This window comes from Panulirus ornatus, chromosome 3 (assembly GCF_036320965.1).
Source record: "Panulirus ornatus isolate Po-2019 chromosome 3, ASM3632096v1, whole genome shotgun sequence".
Classification (NCBI taxonomy): domain Eukaryota; kingdom Metazoa; phylum Arthropoda; class Malacostraca; order Decapoda; family Palinuridae; genus Panulirus; species Panulirus ornatus.
Genome location: NC_092226.1, coordinates 28,432,669 through 28,453,747, shown reverse-complemented (window position 1 = coordinate 28,453,747; position 21,079 = coordinate 28,432,669). Strand labels below are relative to the sequence as shown.

At 40.1% G+C, this 21,079-nt stretch overlaps 1 protein-coding gene across 2 annotated transcripts in view; it reads right to left on the bottom strand.

Moving 5' to 3' along the window:
- LOC139761649 (succinate-semialdehyde dehydrogenase, mitochondrial-like) overlaps positions 1-21,079 on the bottom strand; it is a 228,420-nt gene that overhangs the window by 74,293 nt on the left and 133,048 nt on the right. For both annotated transcript variants that reach the window (XM_071685965.1, XM_071685955.1), the window contains exons 5-6: positions 15,126-15,209; positions 2,505-2,649 (exon numbers count right to left, since the gene is read on the bottom strand). In XM_071685965.1, the coding sequence (XP_071542066.1) occupies positions 2,505-2,649; positions 15,126-15,209 (229 nt within the window). The remainder of the gene's footprint in view (positions 1-2,504; positions 2,650-15,125; positions 15,210-21,079) is intronic.

Sequence of the window (21,079 nt, the reverse complement as noted above, 5' to 3'; positions counted from 1 at the left end):
GGTAAAGGAATATTCCAGAAGGAGGTGTAAAAGGAAAGAGGTGGATATAAGAGTGGAAATGTTAATGTGAGGAGTAAGCAAGGGGAAGAGTATTCTGAAGAACTGATGAATGTGGGAAAAGGGGAGGCAGTAGTTGTTACATGCATGGATATGGAGGAGGGAAAAAAGATGATACAAGTGCAAGAGCCTTTAGGAATAAGGGAGGTAAGAAGGGCAATAATGAGGCTGAAGGCAGGAAAGGCACCTGGAGTGGATGAGAATACAGCTGATATGCTGAAGTATGGAGGTGAAAAAGTGATAGAATGGATGCATCTTACATGGAATTTAGCATGGAAACAGAAGGTTATGCCTGAATGTTGTGAAAGCTATTATTGTTACTTTATTCAAAGGAAAAGATGCAAAGGATGTATGTAGCAATCATTGGGGAATAAAACTATAAAATATACCAGGAAAAGTGTAGGGAAGAATATCAAATGACAGAGTGATGGAAGTGACTGAATGCAGAGTAAGTGAAAAGCAAGGGGGTCTTAGGAAAGGTAGGGGATGTGTGGATCAGATCTTTTCGTTAAGATGACTGTGGAAAAGTATTGAACAAAAGGTAAGAAGTTGTATGCAACTTTTATGGATCTGAAGAAAGCACATGATAGAGTCAAATGGAATGCTTTATGGGACGTGTTAAGGATATACGGTATAGAAGGACTACTCTTGGATGGTGTGAAAGCCTTCTATAGAGGAGTAAATGCATTCGTAAGAGTGGATGGAGAGTGGAGCGAAAGCTTTGGGATACATGTAGGGGCGAGGCAGGGCAATGTGATATAACCGTGGATTTTAAATACATATATGAATAGAGTGATAAGAACAATGAAAGCAAACAAGAGAAAAAAGAGTGCAGAGATGGAGTGCAGTGGTGAGATATGGTGGCTAGTAGTAAGCCTATTTGTGGATGATACTGTGTTGTTTGCTGAGTGAAAGGAAGTTGCAGAAGGTTGTAAGTGTATTTTTGGATGTGTGTAAGCATAGGTGACTGAAGGTTAATGCAAGTAAAAGTAAAGTAATGGCATATGAAAGGAAACAGAGTGAAAGTATAGATTTTGTAAAACCATACAGAATGAAAAAAGAAAGTGTTCTAATTGTACTTTGGAAGAGGTGAGAGAATTAAAGCATGTAGAAGCTGTCTTTGGCAAGTGTGGTGATATGGAAGGAGAGATGAGGGAGAGAGCAGTACAGGGTAGAAGAGTCACTGGGTCCCTTAATAGAATAATGAAGGGTAGAGATTTAAGTATGGAAGTGAAGAGATGATTAAGGGACAGCACAGTCTTTCCAACCCTGACTTATGCAGTTGAAACATGGACATGGAACGAGATACAAAGGTCAAGAATCCAGGCTGTGGAAATGAGCTATTTGAGATGAGTATGTGGTGTGACTAGAAGAAATGAAGAAAGAAATGAAAAGGTGTATGAGAGACGTGGTATGGCTGAGAGTGCAAAGGGAGTGAATTGTGGAGTGGTAGAATGGGTGAAATGTAATACCTTGAAGTGGTTTGGGCATATGGAAAGAATGAAAGACTGGGAGTTTACAAGGAGAGTGTATGACAGTTCAATTAAAGGGCTTGATGTGTGTGTGTGAAAGACCACCTGTAACATGGGCAAATAGGGTGGAGGAATACGAGTGGGAGAGAAATAGTGGAAAAATGCATGGAATGGTGTATGTGAGGGAGGTATGCATGGACAGGGATAAGTGGAGACTCTTTGCCGTAGCCACCCCTTGATGGGAGTTCCCAGAGGGAACAAATATCAGAGATATAAACAGATAGATAGAGAGATAGACAGCAGCAGACAGAAACATAATGCTTTGCACAGAAAAATAACTGATATCTGTTGCAATGTATGTTAGGTAGTGAAGCACCACATCAACATTAAAATATATGTTGTAGCACCCTTCATGGCATTTCCAAAAAAGGAAATCTCCATTTGTACCATCTGCAGAGAAAAAGGAAAAAGGGAGAAAATAATGTCACTGCATATGAGGGGCAGCCTTAAAAGAAAAAAAATGCTTGATAAACAAGCCCAATATCACACTATATTAGATGCTGGGATACTGTTTTTAAAAGGATGTGAAGTTTTTCAAGTTCATTTAAGGTCTTACGTATTATACTATCAGAATCAGGACACTTTTGGCTACATTTTTCACATTAAGAAAGGACAATCATTACTGGCAGGCCACAGAAGAAACACACTCTTGTCCCTTTGAATCAGGTGAGAATACACTCATAGTACTCATCTTTTAACTTGGCACAGCATGCTTCAACCAAGTTCTTTTTCCTTTCTGAGTGCACTTATACAATACCTTATCCCTTATTTCCTTGGCAACATCAACCAACTCATACACTCATATAAATGTGCACTGATTCACAATCAGCCAAGTCATGATTCCTTCTCCTTATCTCCTATCCATTTCCAGTCATTATTCATGACACAGTGTCTGTTAAAAATATGAAAACCAACCTGGTGGAAAGCCAGCTTTTTCTGCCAGATCTACAGCAGCAAGTCCAGACAATGGTGTATCTTCTGCTGGCTTGATGATACAAGTACATCCAGCAGCCAAAGCAGCTGCAGCCTTGCGAGTAATCATGGCATTGGGAAAATTCCACTAAAACAAAGAGAGTGAGTTTCAAAAATTAGATTTTCATGCTTTTGAACATAGGACAAGTGTGTAAACATTATAATTAAATTTGTCTTCATCAAGAAGAAAAACATCATTTGGAAACCTTTACCCTTTTACTAGCTTCTAAATTCTGCCAATAACAATTCACAATGGGTAAGCCCTAATCATTCAAAATTACTTTTGATAAAGATATGTAAATCATCAGGGATCAGGGTCATATAGCAAACAAATACATGTCCTCATTCCTGCCACCTAGGTTTTTCCTCACAAGCCAGACCAAATCAACGACAATGTGCAAGATGTCTGCTCAAGAGAAAAAACACTTAGATTTGCAAGTTACAGACAGGATAGGATATACCTCATGCACCTGAGGGTAGAGCCCTGCACCCATAATAGATTTGTACTGATTTTTCGCCTCATTTTAAATCACATGAAGCAACCACGAGTCATACTTTACCTGTAGTCATACTATATGTCACAAGCAGTACTAATTCACCCTCAAAAATTTCATTCCTGGCAGTTACCCTATAAACACCCATGGGGAAAAGACTCTCATTGGAGTTTGCACCTGGCAGCCACGAGAGTGGTAACCTTTGACAGCATCAAAAATTTAATTGCTGGCAGTTACCCTTTAAAAAAACCATGGGGAAAAGACTCATATTGGAGTTTACACCTGGCAGCCATGAGAGTGGTAACCTATAACAGCCACAAATGCAAGCACATGGCAAAAAGGAAAAAAAAAAGATACAGTTTGTGGAAAGTAGTGATTTAAACAAATATGATGATGATTATATTTCATTTCACCCCAAGATGAAATTTCAAAGGTGAAAACAGGATCACAATGTGGTTCACAAACTCTTGTACTGCTAAGGAAACTTAAGATTACAGCTGAAAACAAAGTTAGATTTTTTGTTTTGTGTCTTTTAACATTATGTTGAATTAATCTAGGACACTTTTTTAATTTTCTAGAAAAAACTTAAGCTCAAGGGAATGCAAAGCTTCCTCATATGCTCTATGCCCAAGAGGAATGTATCACATTCAAAACAATTATATGCATTTAGTTATAAGAACACATTAAGTTGTAAGGAAGCGATATCTACAATGAGATGGCCCCTAACTGCTCTTATGTCTAAGTATTGAACAGAGATTCCTGTACAAGGAATGAAAAAGAGCACTAAACATCAACAGTTCCATCATGAAATCATATGGTTAACTATTACAACTAATATTTTTCACATTCTGAGAGCCCTCTTCTCTGAAAAAACAGTGTGGCCTGTCAAGGGTGAGGCACTAAAGACTTAAAAGTGGCACTGAAGGAGGAAACATTAGGAGAAATTCAAAAATTATAGTTTGGATGTCCTGGGAATTGGGGAAATCCATATCCTTAGGGTGTGTGGAGAAAATGGAAATGATGAATGCAAGTTGTGGGAGGGTGTGAAAGGAGTAGTATGGATGGGAATGAATGAAAATCAATAAAGAAGGGGGGATAGATGGATGTGCAATTGTGCTATCAACAAGAGCAAAAGAGTGTGTTTCAGAGCATGGATGGAATGGATCAAGAATTGTGTGAGGGAAAGGAAAGATGGGAAATGTGAAGCATGCAAGGGTATGTGTATATGTACCTGTGAATATAAAGACTGTGCAAGGAAAGGATGAAATAAAGCATTTCAGGAGAAATTTGAATAAGTGTATACATGGTTTTGAGGAGAGAAAGGCAGCTGCAATCAGTGATATGAATGCAAAGGTGGGATGTGATGAAATTGGCGAGAAAGCTGGTAAATGGAGAGTGCCTGGAGTAAATGTGAATGGAAGTTATTTTGTCAATGTCTTAACTGAAAAGGGTATATTTCCTGCAATCACCTTTCTTCAGCACATGACAATCCACAGGTATACATGGATAAGAAAAAATGGAAGAGAACAAAATGCTTTACATGACTATGTGGCAGTGGATGAAATGTCGAGAAAGGTTGTGCTGGATGCCAGAGTTGTGAGAGGATTCTTTGGAGACTGACCATTTTGAGGTTGTAAAGAAGACTGGAGAATTAAAGAGTGTTGGCAAGCAAGAAGATGAATTAGAAAGAATATATGGAGTATGAAAGAAACTGAAAAAAAGATCATATGGAAGTGCATTTAATGTTGGGACATGATGGGATGATGAAGTAAACTGCTAGTGAAAGAGAAAAGGGTGGTGTAAGGGTAGAACTTATATTGAAGAAGTACAAATGATTGGGGGATTAATAAAAGAAAGTGGGGTAAGAGGTCAAGAGGATGGAGCAAGGGTTGAAAAACAAAGTTGGGGTGAGTGAGGGGGGGGTAAAAGGGGAAATGATAACATTTAGTGATGAAGTAAAGAAGAGATGGAGTGAGTATTTTGAAGGACTGGTAAATGCGTTTGAGGAAAGGGTGACAGATGTAGGGTGTTTGGGTGAGGGTTGTATGCAAAGTGAGTCACAGAGAGTGGTTTGGTGAAGGGAGAAGAGGTGGTGAAATCCTTCGTTGGGATGAAATGTGGCAAGGTGGCTCGGGTGGATGGTATTACTGTTGAATTTATCAAGAAAGGGGGTGACCATGCTGCTGATTGATAGGTATAGATTTTCAATTTATGTGCAAATCTTGGTGAGGTGCCTAAGGATTGGTGGAATGCATGTATAGGCAAGGGGGATAAAGGTGAGTGTTCAAACTACAGAGGTATAAGTTTGTTGAGTGTACCTGGTAAGTTATATGGGATGGTAATGATTGAGAGACTGAAGTCATGTACAGAGCATCAGTTTGGAAAGGAACAGTGGGGTTTCAGAAGTGGCAGACGATGTGTGGATCAGATGTTTGCTTTGAAAAATGTATGCGAGAAATATTTAAGAGACAAAGATGGATTTGTAAGTTGCATTTATGGATCTGGAGAAAGTACTTGACTGGGTTGATAAAGATGCCTTATGGATAATCATAAGAATACATGGTGTGGGAATAAAGTTACTAGAAGCAGTGAGAAGTTTCTGTGAATGGTGTAAGGCATGTGTATAGAATAGGAAGAGAGGATGGTGAATAGTTCCAAGTGAAGGATGGTATGCAACACAGGAGTATTGTATCACCATGGTCGTTTAATTTGTTTATGAATGCAGAGGCGAGGAGGGTAAATGCAAGAGCCTTGGATAGAAGGGCGAGTATGCAGTGTATGTGTGATGAAAGGGACTGGGAAGTGAGTTACTTAAGTAGTTTGTTGATGATACAACACTAGTTTCAGATCCAAGAGTGAAACTGCAGAAGATGGTGAATTAGTTTGGAAGGGTGTGTGAAAGGAAGATGTTGAAGGTAAATGTAAATAAAAGCAAGGTTATTATGTTTAGCAGACCTGAGGGACAAGTTAATTGAGGTGTGAATTTGAATGAAGAAAAAATGGAGGTAGAGAAGTATTTTAGATACCTGGGAGTGAACATGGCAGCAACTGGAACCATGGAAGCAGAAGTCATAGGGTGAGTGAGTTGATGAAGGCTCTGAAAGCAATGAAAAATGTGTGGAAAGAGAGATCATTATCTGGGAGAGGAAAAAAATGGGTATGTTTGGAGGAATAGTAGTTCCAACATTGTTATTTGGATGTGAGGCATGGGCTATAGATAGATAAGACTGTGCGGAGGAGGGTGGATGTGTTGGAAATTAAGTGTATGAGGATATTATGTGGTGTGAGGTGGTTTGATTAAGTACTGAAAGGGGAAGAGAGAGGTGTGGTAATAAAGAGTGTGGTTGAGGGAGCTGAAGAGGGTGTGCAGAATAGCGGGAACAAGCGAGGAAAGGTTGACAAAGAGGATATATGTGTCAGAAGCAGATGGATCAATGAGAATGGGGAGACCAAATTGGAGATGGAAGGATGGAGTGAAAAAGCTTTTGAATGATCACAGCCTGAACATGCAAGAGGGTGAAAGGCACGCACAGAATAGAGTGAACTGGAACAATGTGGTATACAATGGTCAATGTGCTGTCAATGTACAAGGCCAAGGTGTGTGAAGTGTCTGAGGCAAACCATAGAAAGGTATGTGAGGCCAAGCTGTGGATAGGGTGCTGTGGTACTTATGCATTACACATGACAGAGAGAGAAAAGATGAGAGCGGATGCAGTCTTTCTTTGTCTGTTTCAGGCACTACCTCACTAATGCAGGAAACAGCGATCAAGTATGACAGAAAAAATCACAGAATGTGAAAAAGAGTACAATTTGAGGCTAAACAAAGATATATCATAATCTAGGGTGTCTTATTTCCCAAAAAACATACGTTTACATTCAGTATTGAACAATGTTACAACTATAGTTATCAAGTTATCAAGGGTAATGTTGCCCATCTTTAATGGGTTGAGACAAATCTTTCATTTCCTTCAAAATTCATAATTACCTTCCCGTCACTTCCTTTATTTCTTTCATTAGCCTCTCAATATTTCAATTACTGCCAGGCCATGAATGTGGACTTTCGTCTGTGACTGGAGCCTTAAATACAAAAAGAGTTGGAAAGCGTGGTCAAGTAATGCTCACGTTTGACCATGAGTCATAGCACCTAACATACCTCAAAGAGTTAACAGAAAAGGTGCAGAGGAGGGTAACAAAGCTGGTATAAGAATTACAAAATTAAGTTACAGGGAAAGACTGGAGACTTTACATTCACACACCTTGGAAGAGAGAAATGAAGGGTAAGCTATCACAGCCTTGAATGACAATGCAGACAGTGAACAGTTCTTTGACAGATGCAGAAAAAACATGATATTACTTACTTAAGAAACTCATTTAAAGCATGTAAAGAAATACTTCCATAAAATAACAGTGGTGAGTGAATAGAAGAGAATGTCCAATGTCACAGTTAATGTAGACAGCATAAACAAATTTAAGAGGCTGTATAATAGAAGAGAATGTTCAAGATATGGGGCCCCACAAACATAAAACTCCCTCCCCAGCATATTACAAATAAGTAATTACATACTACATCTGGTATATACAAGACTCTAGTGAACTGGATGCAGATATTCAAGATTTTAGAGAGTCTGCAAGCCTAATGTGTACAAGTAAGCAGAGGGAGTAAAGTGTGCAGGGACCCCTGAATGACTAAGTGATACATCACTTGGATTTAAGTCTGCTTTTGCCAGTTCTTGGAAGTTTGGTATAAGTTGGGGGTGGAAAACCTCAGATTCATATTAAATGCTCAAGTGTTGCTAATCTCAATGCATCAAAATTCTTAAAAGTAATGTATACTTAAAAGTTATCCTTACAGTCAATAACATGAGTTGTGGGCTTGGAAAGAGTGAACAAATGTGCGTAAGATTTTGTGTACAAAAATATAACCAAGAGGAAAGATTCATTTTCTTTTTTCATACATATTTGCCATTTCCCACATCAGCGAGGTAGTGCCAAGAACAGAGGACTGAGCCTTACAGGGAATATCCTCACTTGGCCACCGTCTCTGTTCTTTCTTTTGGAAAATTAAAAACGGGAGGGGATGACTTCCAGCCCCTTGCTCTCTAAGAGGAAAGATAGAGGATAGGGGAGAAAGAATACTTTCCACGCATTCCCTGCATGTCGTAGGAGGCGGCTAAAGGGGATGGGAGTGGGGAGCTAGAAACCCTCCCCTCCGTGTATTTGAACTTTCTAAAAGGAGCAACAGAAGGAGGAGTTATGTGGGGAGTGCTCATCCTCCTCGAAGGCTCAGATGTGTGGATGTAATAAAGATGAGAAAAAAGAAGAGATAAGTAGTATGTTTGAGGAAAGGAACCTGGATGTTTTGGCTCTGAGTGAAACGAAGCTCAAGGGTAAAGGAGAAGAGTGATTTGGGAATGTTTTGGGAGTAGAGTCAGAGGTTCGTGAGAGGACAAGAGGAAAGGAAGTAAACTCTAGAGATTATAATATGGGTAAAACTGAAAGTAGATGGAGAGAGATGGGTGATTATTGGTGCCAATGCTTGTGGTCATGAGAAGAAAGATCATGAGAGGCAAGTCTTTTGGGAGCAGCTGAGTGAGTGTGTTAGCAGCTTTGATGCACAAGACCGGGTTATAGTGATGGGTGATTTGAATGCAAAGGTGAGTAATGTGGCAGTTGAGGGTATAATTGGTGTACATGGGGTGTTCAATGTAGTAAATGGAAATGGTGTAGAGCTTGTAGATTTGTGTGCTGAAAAAGGACTGGTGATTGGGAATACCTGGTTTAAAAAGAGAGATATACCTAAGTATACGTATGTAAGTAGAAGAGGTGGCCAAAGAGTGTTATTGGATTACATGTTGATTTACAGGCACATGAAAGAGAGACTTTTGGATGTGAATGTGCTGAGAGGGGCAACTGGAGGGATGTCTGATCATTATCTTGTGGAAGCAAAGGTGAAGATTTGTAGATGTTTTCAGAAAAGAAGAGAGAATGTTGGGGTGAAGAGAGAGGCGAAAGTAAGTGAGCTTGGCGAGGAGACTTGTGTGAGGAAATACCAGAGGAGATTGAGTGCAGAATGGGAAACAGTGAGAGCAAATGACGTAAGGGGAGTGAGGGAGGAATGGGAAGCAGTGATGGCTTGCGCAAAATATGCTTGTGGCATGAGAAAGGTGGGAGGTGGGCAGATTAAAAAGGGTAGTGAGAGGTGGGATGAAGGAGGCTTGTTAGTTTGGCAGAATGCATGCATAGTGCCACTGTACAAAGGCAAGGGGGATAAAAGAGAGTGTTCAAATTAGAGAAGTATAAGTTTGTTAAATATTCCTGGGAAATTATATGGGAGGGTATTGATTGAGAGGGTAAAGGCATGTACAGAGCATCAGACTGGGGAAGAGCAGTGTGGTTTCAGAAGTGGTGCAGGATGTGTAGATCAGGTGTTTGCTTGGAAGAATGTACGTGAGAAATATTTAAAAAAAACAGATGGATTTGTATGGAGCATTTATGGATCTGGAGATGGCATATGATAGAGTTGATAGATATGCTCTGTGGAAGGTATTAAGAGTATATGGTGTGAGAGGCAAGTTGCTAGAAGCAGTGAAAAGTTTTTATCAATGATGTAAAGCATGTGTACAAGTAGGAAGAGAGGAAAAAGATTGGTTCCCAGTGAATGTTGGTTTGCGGCAAGGGTGCATGATGCTTCCATGGTAGTTCAATTTGTTTATGGATGGTGTTGTTAGGAAGGTGAGTGAAAGAGTTTAGGGGAGAGGGGCAAATATGCAGACTGTTCTGGATGAGAGGGCTTGGGAAGTGAGTCAGTTGTTGTTCGCTGGTGGCTGATTCAAGTAAGAAACTGCAAACGTTGGTGACTGAATTTGGTAGTGTGTGAAAGAAGCAAGTGGAGGGTAAATGCGAATAAGAGCAAGGTTATTAGGTTCAGTAGGGTTGAGGGACTAGTAAACTGGGAGGTAAGTTTGAATGGAGAAAAACTTGAAGTGAAGTATTTTAGATATCTGGGAGTGGATTTAGCAGCGGATGGAACCATGGAAGTGGAAGTGAATCACTGGGTGGGGGAGGGGGTGAAGGTTATGGGAGCATTGAAGAATGAGTGGAAGGCGAGAACATTATCTCAGAGAGAAAAAATGGGTATCATTGAAGGAATAGTGGTTCCAACAATCTCATATGGTTGCAAGGCATGAACTATAGATAGGGTTGTGCGGAGAAGGGTGGATGTGTTGGAAATGAGATGTTTGAGGAAAAATGTGGTGTGAGGATGTTTGGTCAAGTAAGTAATGAAAGCGTAAGAGAGATGTATGGTAATAAAAAGAGTGTGGTTGAGAGAGTGGAAGAGAGTGTGTTGAAATGGTTTGGACACATGGCGAGAATGAGTGAGGAAAGATTTTGAAAAAGATTTTGATCGATCAGATCCTGAACATACAGGAGGGTGAAAGGTGTGCAAGGAACAGAGTGAATTGGAACGATGTGGTATATCGGGGTCGATGTGCTGTCCATGGATTGAACCAGGGCATGTGAAGCGTCTGGGGTAAACCCTGGAAAGTTTTGTGGGGACTGTGGTTTCGGTGCATTACACAAGACAGCTAGAGACTGAGTGTGAACAAATGTGGCCTTTGTTGTCTTTTCCTTGTGCTACCTCGCAACACGCGGGGGAGGGAGGTGCCATTTCATGTGTGGCAGGGTGGCAACAGAAATGGATGAAGGCAGCAAATATGAATATGTACATGTGCATGTATGTATATGTATGTATACGTTGAAATGTATAGGTATGTATATGGTCGTGTGTGGGCTTTTATGTATATACCTGTGTATGTGGGTGGGTTGGGCCATTCTTTCATCTGTTTCCTTGCGTTACCTCACTAACATGGGAGACAGTAACTAAGTATAATAATAAAAAAGGCAACACAAAAAACTGAGTATTCAAATACTCCCTGGATATATTATATATATGTGCAAACAAGGTAAATCACAGTAATCTTACTTTTTAGACTCACAAATTGAGAACTTTAAAAATGAAATTAATCAGGAGGGAACACCAGGACCAGGCAATTTTGACTGAGCCCTTAACAAGAAGACATAATTTAGAGAGGCTGTTTGAAATAGTTCAGAAACAGGATCAGAAATTTTTTACCTATATCTCTGACACCCATTCCCTTGGCAAACTCCCATCAGGGAGTGGACACAGCAAAAGGGTCTTCAATTTTCCCTGTCCTTACATATCTCCCTTGCATATGCCATTCCAAGCATTCTTCTTTCATCTCTCTCTCTCTCCAGCACTCTTCCACTCTATTTCCCCATGTCACAAGTGGTCTCCTCACTCCAACCATTTTAATCATATCATCATATACTCTCCTTGTAAACTCCCTGTCCAAACCATCTCAAAGTATTATGTTTCACCCACTCTACCACTCCACAATTCATTTCGTTTGTATTCTCTGCCATATCAAATTTCTCATGCACTTCCTCATTTATTCTTTCATTTCATCTAGTCATACAAAATGCTTCTCTAAAATAAATCATTTCCACAGACTGGATTCATGACTTCTGTGACTCATCTCATGCCCATGTTTTGGCTGCAGAGATCAGGGTTGAGAAGACTATGCTGTCCCTTAAGCCATTCTTCACTTCCATATTTACACCTCTACCTTTCATTATTCTGTTCCAGTCTTTCTCCTCCTATATCTACAACACAATTTAGTACACTTTCTTCTCTTGCTCTCTAGGCCTATGTAAAATTTATACTTGCACTGTTTCCTTTCAAACACCATTACTTTATTTTTACTCATATTTCCCTTTAACTTCCTTTGTCTGTCCACATCAAAGACACATTTACAACCTTCTACATGTTCCTCTTCACTCTCAGGAAACTACACAGTATCATCTGCAAACACGCTTGTTACTAGTCACTATACCTCACCACCACTCTCCATCTCAATACCTCTTTTCCCTAGTTTTGCTTTCATCTCTCTACCAATTCATCCATAGATATGTTAAAAGCCATGGTTTACTATGACTTCCGCTCAACTCTCCATCCACCGTACACATGCAGTTGGTCTTCTGTAGAAGGCTTTCACACCATCCAACAGTTGTCCCCTTTCCTCACACACCCTCAGCACATCCAATAAAGATTTCCATTTGAATCTTTCATATGCTTTCTCCAGATCCATAAAAGCTTCATACAGCTTCTATCTTTTGCTAGATACTTTTCCAGAGTTATTCTCATCACAAAAATCTGGCCCTTACATCCCCCTACCTGTCCTAAAACCCCCTTGCTCCTCACTTATTCAGCATTCAGTCACTTCCATCACTCTATCAATCAACAATCTTACATTCACTTTTTCTGCTATACTTAACAGACTTTATCCCCTATCATTACCACATATATCTTTTGCACCTTTCCCTTTGAATAAGGGGATAATAATAGCTTTCACTCAATCCTCAGGCACAACCTTCTGCTTCCAAGATAAATCAAATATCAAATGCACCCACTCTATAACACTTTCCCTTCCATACTTCAACATTTCAGCTGTAATCCCATCCACTCCAAATGTCTTTCATACCTTTAACCTCATCATTGCTCATTTTACCTCCCTTCCTTCTGTGCCTATGCATGTAACAGCTGCTGCCACACCCTCTCCCACATAAATCAATTCTTCAAACTACTCTTGTCATCTTCCTTTCACTTCGTTCTTTAGATTCAGCAACTCTCTTACTTCTTACATTTCACTTTACCCTCTTACATCCACATCTTTCTTTTTCACCTCCTTCCAGTACAATTTCTTATTTTCCTTAAACTTTTCACTCAACTTTCTTCAAACATCTTCATCTACTCTTTCCTTGCTTCCACTTACACATCTCATATACTTCCCTCCTCTTTCGGTGAACTTCCACTGGTACATACCATTTGAGCAATCAACTGTATGCCTTTTTCTTCTCTTCCACAGTATTTCTAATCTCATCTGTCCACCATGCATTTCCACCTCTACTCTTATATCTCACAACCATGTATCCAACTAATAATTCTACAACCTTTAACAGTCTTTCTCTAAACATTTTAAACAAGTTATACACATATAACAGCATCCCTACATTTACTGCACTTTCATCTAAACTTTCTGTCACCTTCTTTCATACCCCTCCTTGCATTCTTCCTGATTCATCTTCTCCTTTGCCAAAACTTTTACCTCTCCATTCATCCTTATGCCACACTTTCACTTCTCCCTGGTCTTCAACCACAAGAACTGCACAATGGTTAAAATCTCCAAAGAATCCTTTTGCAACTCTAGTATATAGCATAACCTTTCTCAACCTTTCACCCAATGCCACATAATTAATCAAACCCTTCTATTCCTTTCTTCTATCACATCTCATCTATGTCTATCTGTGTTATCTGCTGCTGCCCTCTCACTTCCATTTTCACTCACTCTAGGTACTCCCAATTTACTCCCCATACTTGTTTGTTACTTCCCATATTAGAGAGGTAGCATCAGAAACAGATGAAGAGAGGCTACATTTGCTTACATCAATTCTCTAGCTGTCAAGAGCAATGCACCCAAACCACAGCACCCTATCCACAACCAGGCTCCACAGACCTTTTCATGGTTTCCCCTTAATCCTTCATATTCAAGTCCACTAACAGCATGTCACTTCCTGCATACCACATATCTCCAATTCATTCTATCCTATGTACACCTTTCACCCTATTGCATGTTCAGGCCCAGATCACTCACAACCTTTCATATCCAATTTGGTCTCCCCATTCTCTTTTTCTCCTTCACGTATAACCCCTTTTTTAAACTCTCTTCACCCATTCTCTCCATGAGTCCAAACCATTTTGTCACACAATCTTCAGCTCTCTCAACCAGCTCTCTCTCTCTCTCTTAGCCTTTTATTACTCATTCTTACCTCACCTCTCTCTCTCTCTCTCTCTCTCTTAGCCTTTTATTACTCATCAATCAAACCACTTCACACCACACACTGTCCTCAAACATTTCGTTTCCAACACAACCACCCTCGTCTGCACATCCTCATCTAAAGCCCATGGCTTGTATCCACACAACATTGTTGGAGCTACTATAACTTCAAACATACCCATTCTTGCCCTCTCAGATAATGGCCTCTCTCCATACAATCCTCAAAACTCAAAAAAACTCATCCAATGACTTACTTCAGCTTATATGGTTCCTTTCACTGCCATATCCACTCTTAGATATCTAACACACTTCACTTCCCCAAATACCCTGGAGGGACAGAGGCAAAAGTAAAAACACTGCTAGTAGACAAATCATAGTAAATAGGTATGTACTGTGCAAGTTATAGCAAGTAAATTATGAGTAGTGGCTAGTCATTTCATGCTACCTCACATATACATCATGATGTAATAGGCCTGGTTGGGTTGATTTCTAGGTGTTCTCCCAAAGAAAGAGCACCCATCTATTCATCTATCTATATCTCTGATCCCCATTCCCCTGGGAACTCCCATCAAGAGGGTGGCCTCGACAAAAGAGTCTCCACTTATCCTTGTCCTTACGTGCCTCACTTGCATACACCATTCAACATATTTTTCCACCATTTCTCTCCCTCCAGTATTCTTTTCCATTCTATTTCCCAACCTACTAGCCTCAAAAGTATGATAGTGACTAAAGAGGGTATCTCTTCATGGGTAAACCTTATCCTAAGGGTTAAACAGCGTCCTAGCCTCCTGGTGAATTGGTACTATCTCGGAGGCTCTTACAGCTTTCCAATAGGAGGTATGACTAAAGTTCAGTAATACATTCCTAATCGTAACAGTATTTTCAATAACCACAACATTGTTGCAATGGTTCACTTACCTGTCTCCTGTTAATTTTCTTTACATTATATCTTTTAAATCAAATCAATTTATAATGATGAAAATTATAACCCTTAACCTATACATCATATATTCCTACACATTGTCTTACCAGCGTATGCAGCTCTTCAGCTGAGATTCTATCAGAATCTCATCATCTACATACATGTAATCATGCTCTGATGCTTTATAAAATCTTTCAAAGCAATTTGTATTCTAAACAACAGAGGTACTTACTGGTGTTATCATTGATGTAACACCTATAGGTTGACGAAGGAAGATCATCTCTTTACTGTTTGTAGGACTCTGTGCCACCTCTCCCTGAAACAGGGATCAAATCACAATCTCTCACACACTACAAATATAAACAGAAGATAATCAGTGAATATATGCAGGTGACAACCAAAGTTTTAAAAACTAAACAAGGATGCAAGAAATGAACAGAGGAAAGACTAATTTGAATGTGCATTTGCTAGAATTGCAAGTACAGAATATGATAGGAAATTATCAATACTGACAAATACTGTACAAATAACTAAATTGTAATAAACGAATATAATGCAATGCTGTGAACACAGATGAAGGAATCTATGATATAACTACTGACAAACAGTCACACAGCACTTGTATGAATCATGGGTAATAAAAATGTGATGGAAATGAAGAGTTTATTAGGTAACAGAGAGACACCACAGATGTATAGTCTTTAAACATTAGATGATGGGTGATGATAAAAAATCTCTTTCAAGACAAAAGCAAAACATGAGGTATTCCAATCTTCTTTTTCATATCATAAATTAATGAAACGTATGTAAAACATATGTACAAAAAAATGAGCTAATATAAATCATATCATTGCTCTGCATCCACTGCACTGCAATAATGTCCCTAGTGTGCTTTGGTACATTCCTAATTAGAGAAACAAAATAGACATCATACAGTCTTAACAAAAAACTAAAAATTCTTCTTTCTTTCTTTCATACTATTCGCCATTTCCCGCATTAGCGAGGTAGCGTTAAGAACAGAGGACTGGGCCTTTAACAAAAATATATTTTGAAAATCAATGGTATATATACATGACCATAAAGGTCATCCAGCAACCACAAATATGAAAAACAGATCCTTCCGATACAATCCCACCAACCCACAAGTAGAAATAAGAACCTATCCTTCTCTCACACTTCAGTAACCTCAACTCACAGGTCCCCTACCCCCAACAAATATAACAATGACAAAGCATATAAACATGAAATATCCCAACAACTTATTTCATGACCCATGATCCTGACAAGTGGATGTGGCCAGCTTCCTAAAATCTCCAGGAACCTAATAAAGATAAACTGAGTTCCTGGGGCTGGAGGAAATAATTAAAGGAACTACATTTGTTTTAATATACTTACATGAGTGTAAAAAGATTTTTGTTTTTATACATTTTACTGGAAAAGGTAATGCATTAGCATGCGAGAAAAATTTGATTTGATATGTACCACAAGGATCAAGCAAACTTAAAATTATGCTGTGAAATCAAAAAGGTTAAGGAGCACTGATTTACTTGGCCACAGTATAGTATATTGCTACACTTAACATGTAGTGCCTTCAGCGAGAGGTAGTAAAGAGACTTATGCAATTCGGGACAAACTAACATAGGTTTTTCAATTTCATTCTGCAACTTTCCAATATCCAAAAAAAAAAAAATAAAAAAATACATAAAAGTATTTCAAACTACATGCACACCACACCTCAGTGATTAGTGCAAATCTCTCATGGGCTCCCTGGCACAGTGTTGTATGCTGGTCTTGAATATTTGTGTATTCTGTACATTCTTGATTACTATTGTGGACAATGGCACCTTTCAAGCATCGTCAGCAACTGCCTGACAGCTCTTCAAAGCCATCTATATCTCACAAGAAGCACAAGAAGAACATCTTTAGCCTTGAAGAGAAGATGGCATTGTGCAAGAGGCTGACTGAAGGTAAGTCCATGGCAGCACTTATGAAGTACTTCACCATTGGTGTGAAGACTATTTACAACATCACCAAGCAGCAGATCAAGGATTGTAGTAGTGTTTATCTGCTTACATATACTAGTATTTCATCTGTGTAAAATATTCACAAACAGGTAAAAATATTTCAAAATATGTGTGCAGTAAAAAGTGTGCCAAAATTTCTGTGAGAGTTGGTAGGGGGAGTAAGCATGGAACCTGGGTATAGCATGACACTTTCCCACCAGAAGGTCAGTCTTGCAGTTACCACCACTGTGTGCAGATCTGTACTACTTGTGCATTTTGGGTATACTTGCTAATGTGATTTTCCTCTGACCCACAGTGTTTATATTTGTAAATATGGCATTTTTAACTTTCTAAAAATGGGAAACAGAAGGAGTCACACGGGGAGTGCTCATCCTCCTCGTAGACTCAGATTGGGGTGTCTAAATGTGTGTGGATGTAACCAAGATGTGAAAAAAGGAGAGATAGGTAGTATGTTTGAGGAAAGGAACCTGGATGTTTTGGCTCTGAGTGAAACAAAGCTCAAGGGTAAAGGGGAAGAGTGGTTTGGGAATGTCTTGGGAGTAAAGTCAGGGGTTAGTGAGAGGACAAGAGCAAGGGAAGGAGTAGCAGTACTCCTGAAACAGGAGTTGTGGGAGTATGTGATAGAATGTAAGAAAGTAAATTCTCGATTAACATGGGTAAAACTGAAAGTTGATGGGGAGAGATGGGTGATTATTGGTGCATACTGGGCATGAGAAGAAAGATCATGAGGCAAGTGTTTTGGGAGCAGCTGAATGAGTGGGTTAGTGGTTTTGATGCACGAGACCGGGTTATAGTGATGGGTGATTTGAATGCAAAGGTGAGTAATGTGGCAGTTGAGGGAATAATTGGTATACATGGGGTGTTCAGTGTTGTAAATGGAAATGGTGAAGAGCTTGTAGATTTATGTGCTGAAAAAGGACTGGTGATTGGGAATACCTGGTTTAAAAAGCGAGATATACATAAGTATATGTATGTAATTAGGAGAGATGGCCAGAGAGTGTTATTGGATTAAGTGTTAATTGACAGGCGCGCGAAAGAGAGACTTTTGGATGTTAATGTGCTGAGAGGTGCAACTGGAGGGATGTCTGATCATTATCTTGTGGCGGCTAAGGTGAAGATTTGTATGGGTTTTCAGAAAAGAAGCGTGAATGTTGGGGTGAAGAGGGTGGTGAGAGTATGTGAGCTTGGGAAGGAGACTTGTGTGAGGAAGTACCAGGAGAGACTGAGTACAGAATGGAAAAAGGTGAGAACAATGGAAGTAAGGGGAGTGTGGGAGGAATGGGATGTATATAGGGGATCAGTGATGGATTGCGCAAAAGATACTGGTGGCATGAGAAGAGTGGGAGGTGGGTTGATTAGAAAGGGTAGTGAGTGGTGGGATGAAGAAGTAAGATTATTAGTGAAAGAGAAGAGAGAGGCATTTGGACGATTTTTGCAGGGAAAAAATGCAATTGAGTGGGAGATGTATAAAAGAAAGAGACAGGAGGTCAAGAGAAAGGTGCAAGAGGTGAAAAAGAGGGCAAATGAGAGTTGGAGTGAGAGAGTATCATTAAATTTTAGGGAGAATAAAAAGATGTTCTGGAAGGAGGTAAATAAAGTGCGTAAGACAAGGGAGCAAATGGGAACTTCAGTGAAGGGCGCTAATGGGGAGGTGATAACAAGAAGTGGTGATGTGAGAAGGAGATGGAGTGAGTATTTTGAAGGTTTGTTGAATGTGTTTGATGATAGAGTGGCGGATATAGGGTGTTTTGGTCGAGGTGGTGTGCAAAGTGAGAGGGTTAGGGAAAATGATTTGGTAAACATGATTTGGTAAAAGCTTTGTGGAAGATGAAAGCCGGCAAGGCAGCAGGTTTGGATGGCATTGCAGTGGAATCTATTAAAAAGGGGGTGACTGTATTGTTGACTGGTTGGTAAGGTTATTTAATGTATGTATGACTCATGGTGAGGTGTCTGAGGATTGGCGGAATACGTGCATAGTGCCATTGTACAAAGGCAAAGGGGATATGAGTGAGTGCTCAAATTACAGAGGTATAAGTTTGTTGAGTATTCCTGGTAAATTATATGGGAGGGTATTGATTGAGAGGGTGAAGGCATGTACAGAGCATCAGATCGGGGAAGAGCAGCGTGGTTTCAGAAGTGGTAGAGGATGTGTGGATCAGGTGTTTGCTTTGAAGAATGTATGTGAGAAATACTTAGAAAAGCAAATGGATTTGCATGTAGCATTTATGGATCTGGAGAAGGCATATGATAGCATTGATAGAGATGCTCTGTGGAAGGTATCAACAATATATGGTGCGGGAGACAAGTTGTTAGAAGCAGTGAAAAGTTTTTATCGAGGATGTAAGGCATGTGTACGTGTAGGAAGAGAGGAAAGTGACTGGTTCTTAGTGAATGTAGGTTTGCGGCAGGGGTGTGTGATGTCTCCATGGTTGTTTAATTTGTTTATGGATGGGGTTGTTAGGGAGGTGAATGCAAGAGTTTTGGAAAGAGGGGCAAGTATGCAGTCTGTTGTGGATGAGAGAGCTTGGGAAGTGAGTCAGTTGTTGTTGATGATACAGCGCTGGTGGCTGATTCATGTGAGAAACTGCAGAAGCTGGTGACTGAGTTTGGTAAAGTGTGTGAAAGAAGAAAGTTAAGAGTAAATGTGAATAAGAGCAAGGTTATTAGGTACAGTAGGGTTGAGGGTCAAGTCAACTGGGAGGTAAGTTTGAATGGAGAAAAACTGGAGGAAGTAAAGTGTTTTAGATATCTGGGAGTGGATCTGGCAGCGGATGGAACCATGGAAGCGGAAGTGAATCATAGGGTGGGGGAGGGGGTGAAAATCCTGGGAGCCTTGAAGAATGTTTGGAAGTCGAGAACATTATCTCGGAAAGCAAAAATGGGTATGTTTGAAGGAATAGTGGTTCCAACAATGTTGTATGGTTGCGAGGCGTGGGCTATGGATAGAGGACAATGTGTGGTGTGAGGTGGTTTGATCGAGTAAGTAATGTAAGGGTAAGAGAGATGTGTGGAAATAAAAAGAGTGTGGTTGAGAGAGCAGAAGAGGGTGTTTTGAAATGCTTTGGGCACATGGAGAGAATGAGTGAGGAAAGATTGACCAAGAGGATATATGTGTCAGAGGTGGAGGGAACGAGGAGTGGGAGACCAAATTGGAAGTGGAAAGATGGAGTGAAAAAGATTTTGAGTGATCGGGGCCTGAACATGCAGGAGGGTGAAAGGAGGGCAAGGAATAGAGTGAATTGGATCGATGTGGTATACCGGGGTTGACGTGCTGTCAGTGGATTGAATCAGGGCATGTGAAGCGTCTGGGGTAAACCATGGAAAGTTGTGTGGGGCCTGGATGTGGAAAGGGAGCTGTGATTTCGGGCATTATTGCATGACAGCTAGAGACTGAGTGTGAACGAATGGTGCCTCTGTTGTCTTTTCCTAGCGCTACCTCGCACACATGAGGGGGGAGGGGGATGGTATTCCATGTGTGGCGAGGTCGCGATGGGAATGAATAAAGGCAGACAGTGAGAATTGTGTGCATGGGTATATATGTATGTGTCTGTGTGTGTATATATATATGTACATTGAGATGTATAGGTATGTATATTTGCGTGTGTGGACGTGTATGTATATACATGTGTATGGGGGTGGGTTGGGCCATTTCTTTCTTCTGTTTCCTTGCGCTACCTCAAAGCAAAATAAAAAAAAATAAAATGGCATCTAAACATCCAGCAACATCTCCAACCCTCAGCTTCAGTACTTAATGTGAAGAAAACCTCTCTGAGCTTAGACATGAAGCCAGAAATCTTATAATGCACTGATGCTGGTGAGGGAGTGTCAGCACAGTAGACATTGCATTAAACCTTTTGTAAGGGTTGGCAGGTGGAGTAAGCATGGGTCCTGGCTAAAGCGTGCCATGTTCCTACCAGCAGATCAGTCTCACAGTTATCACCATTGTATGTGGATCTGTGAGATTTGGGTATACCTTCTAATATGATTGTCCAACAACCTGCTGCATTTATCTCCGCTAATATGGCATAAAAACATCCAAAAACATCTTCTGCCCAGAACCAGCAGTTAATTAGAAGAAAGCCTCTCTGACCTTAGAAACAAAGCTAGAAATCTTAGTGTATGTTGATGCTCGTAAGGGAGCATCAGCGCTTGGGAGTGTTTA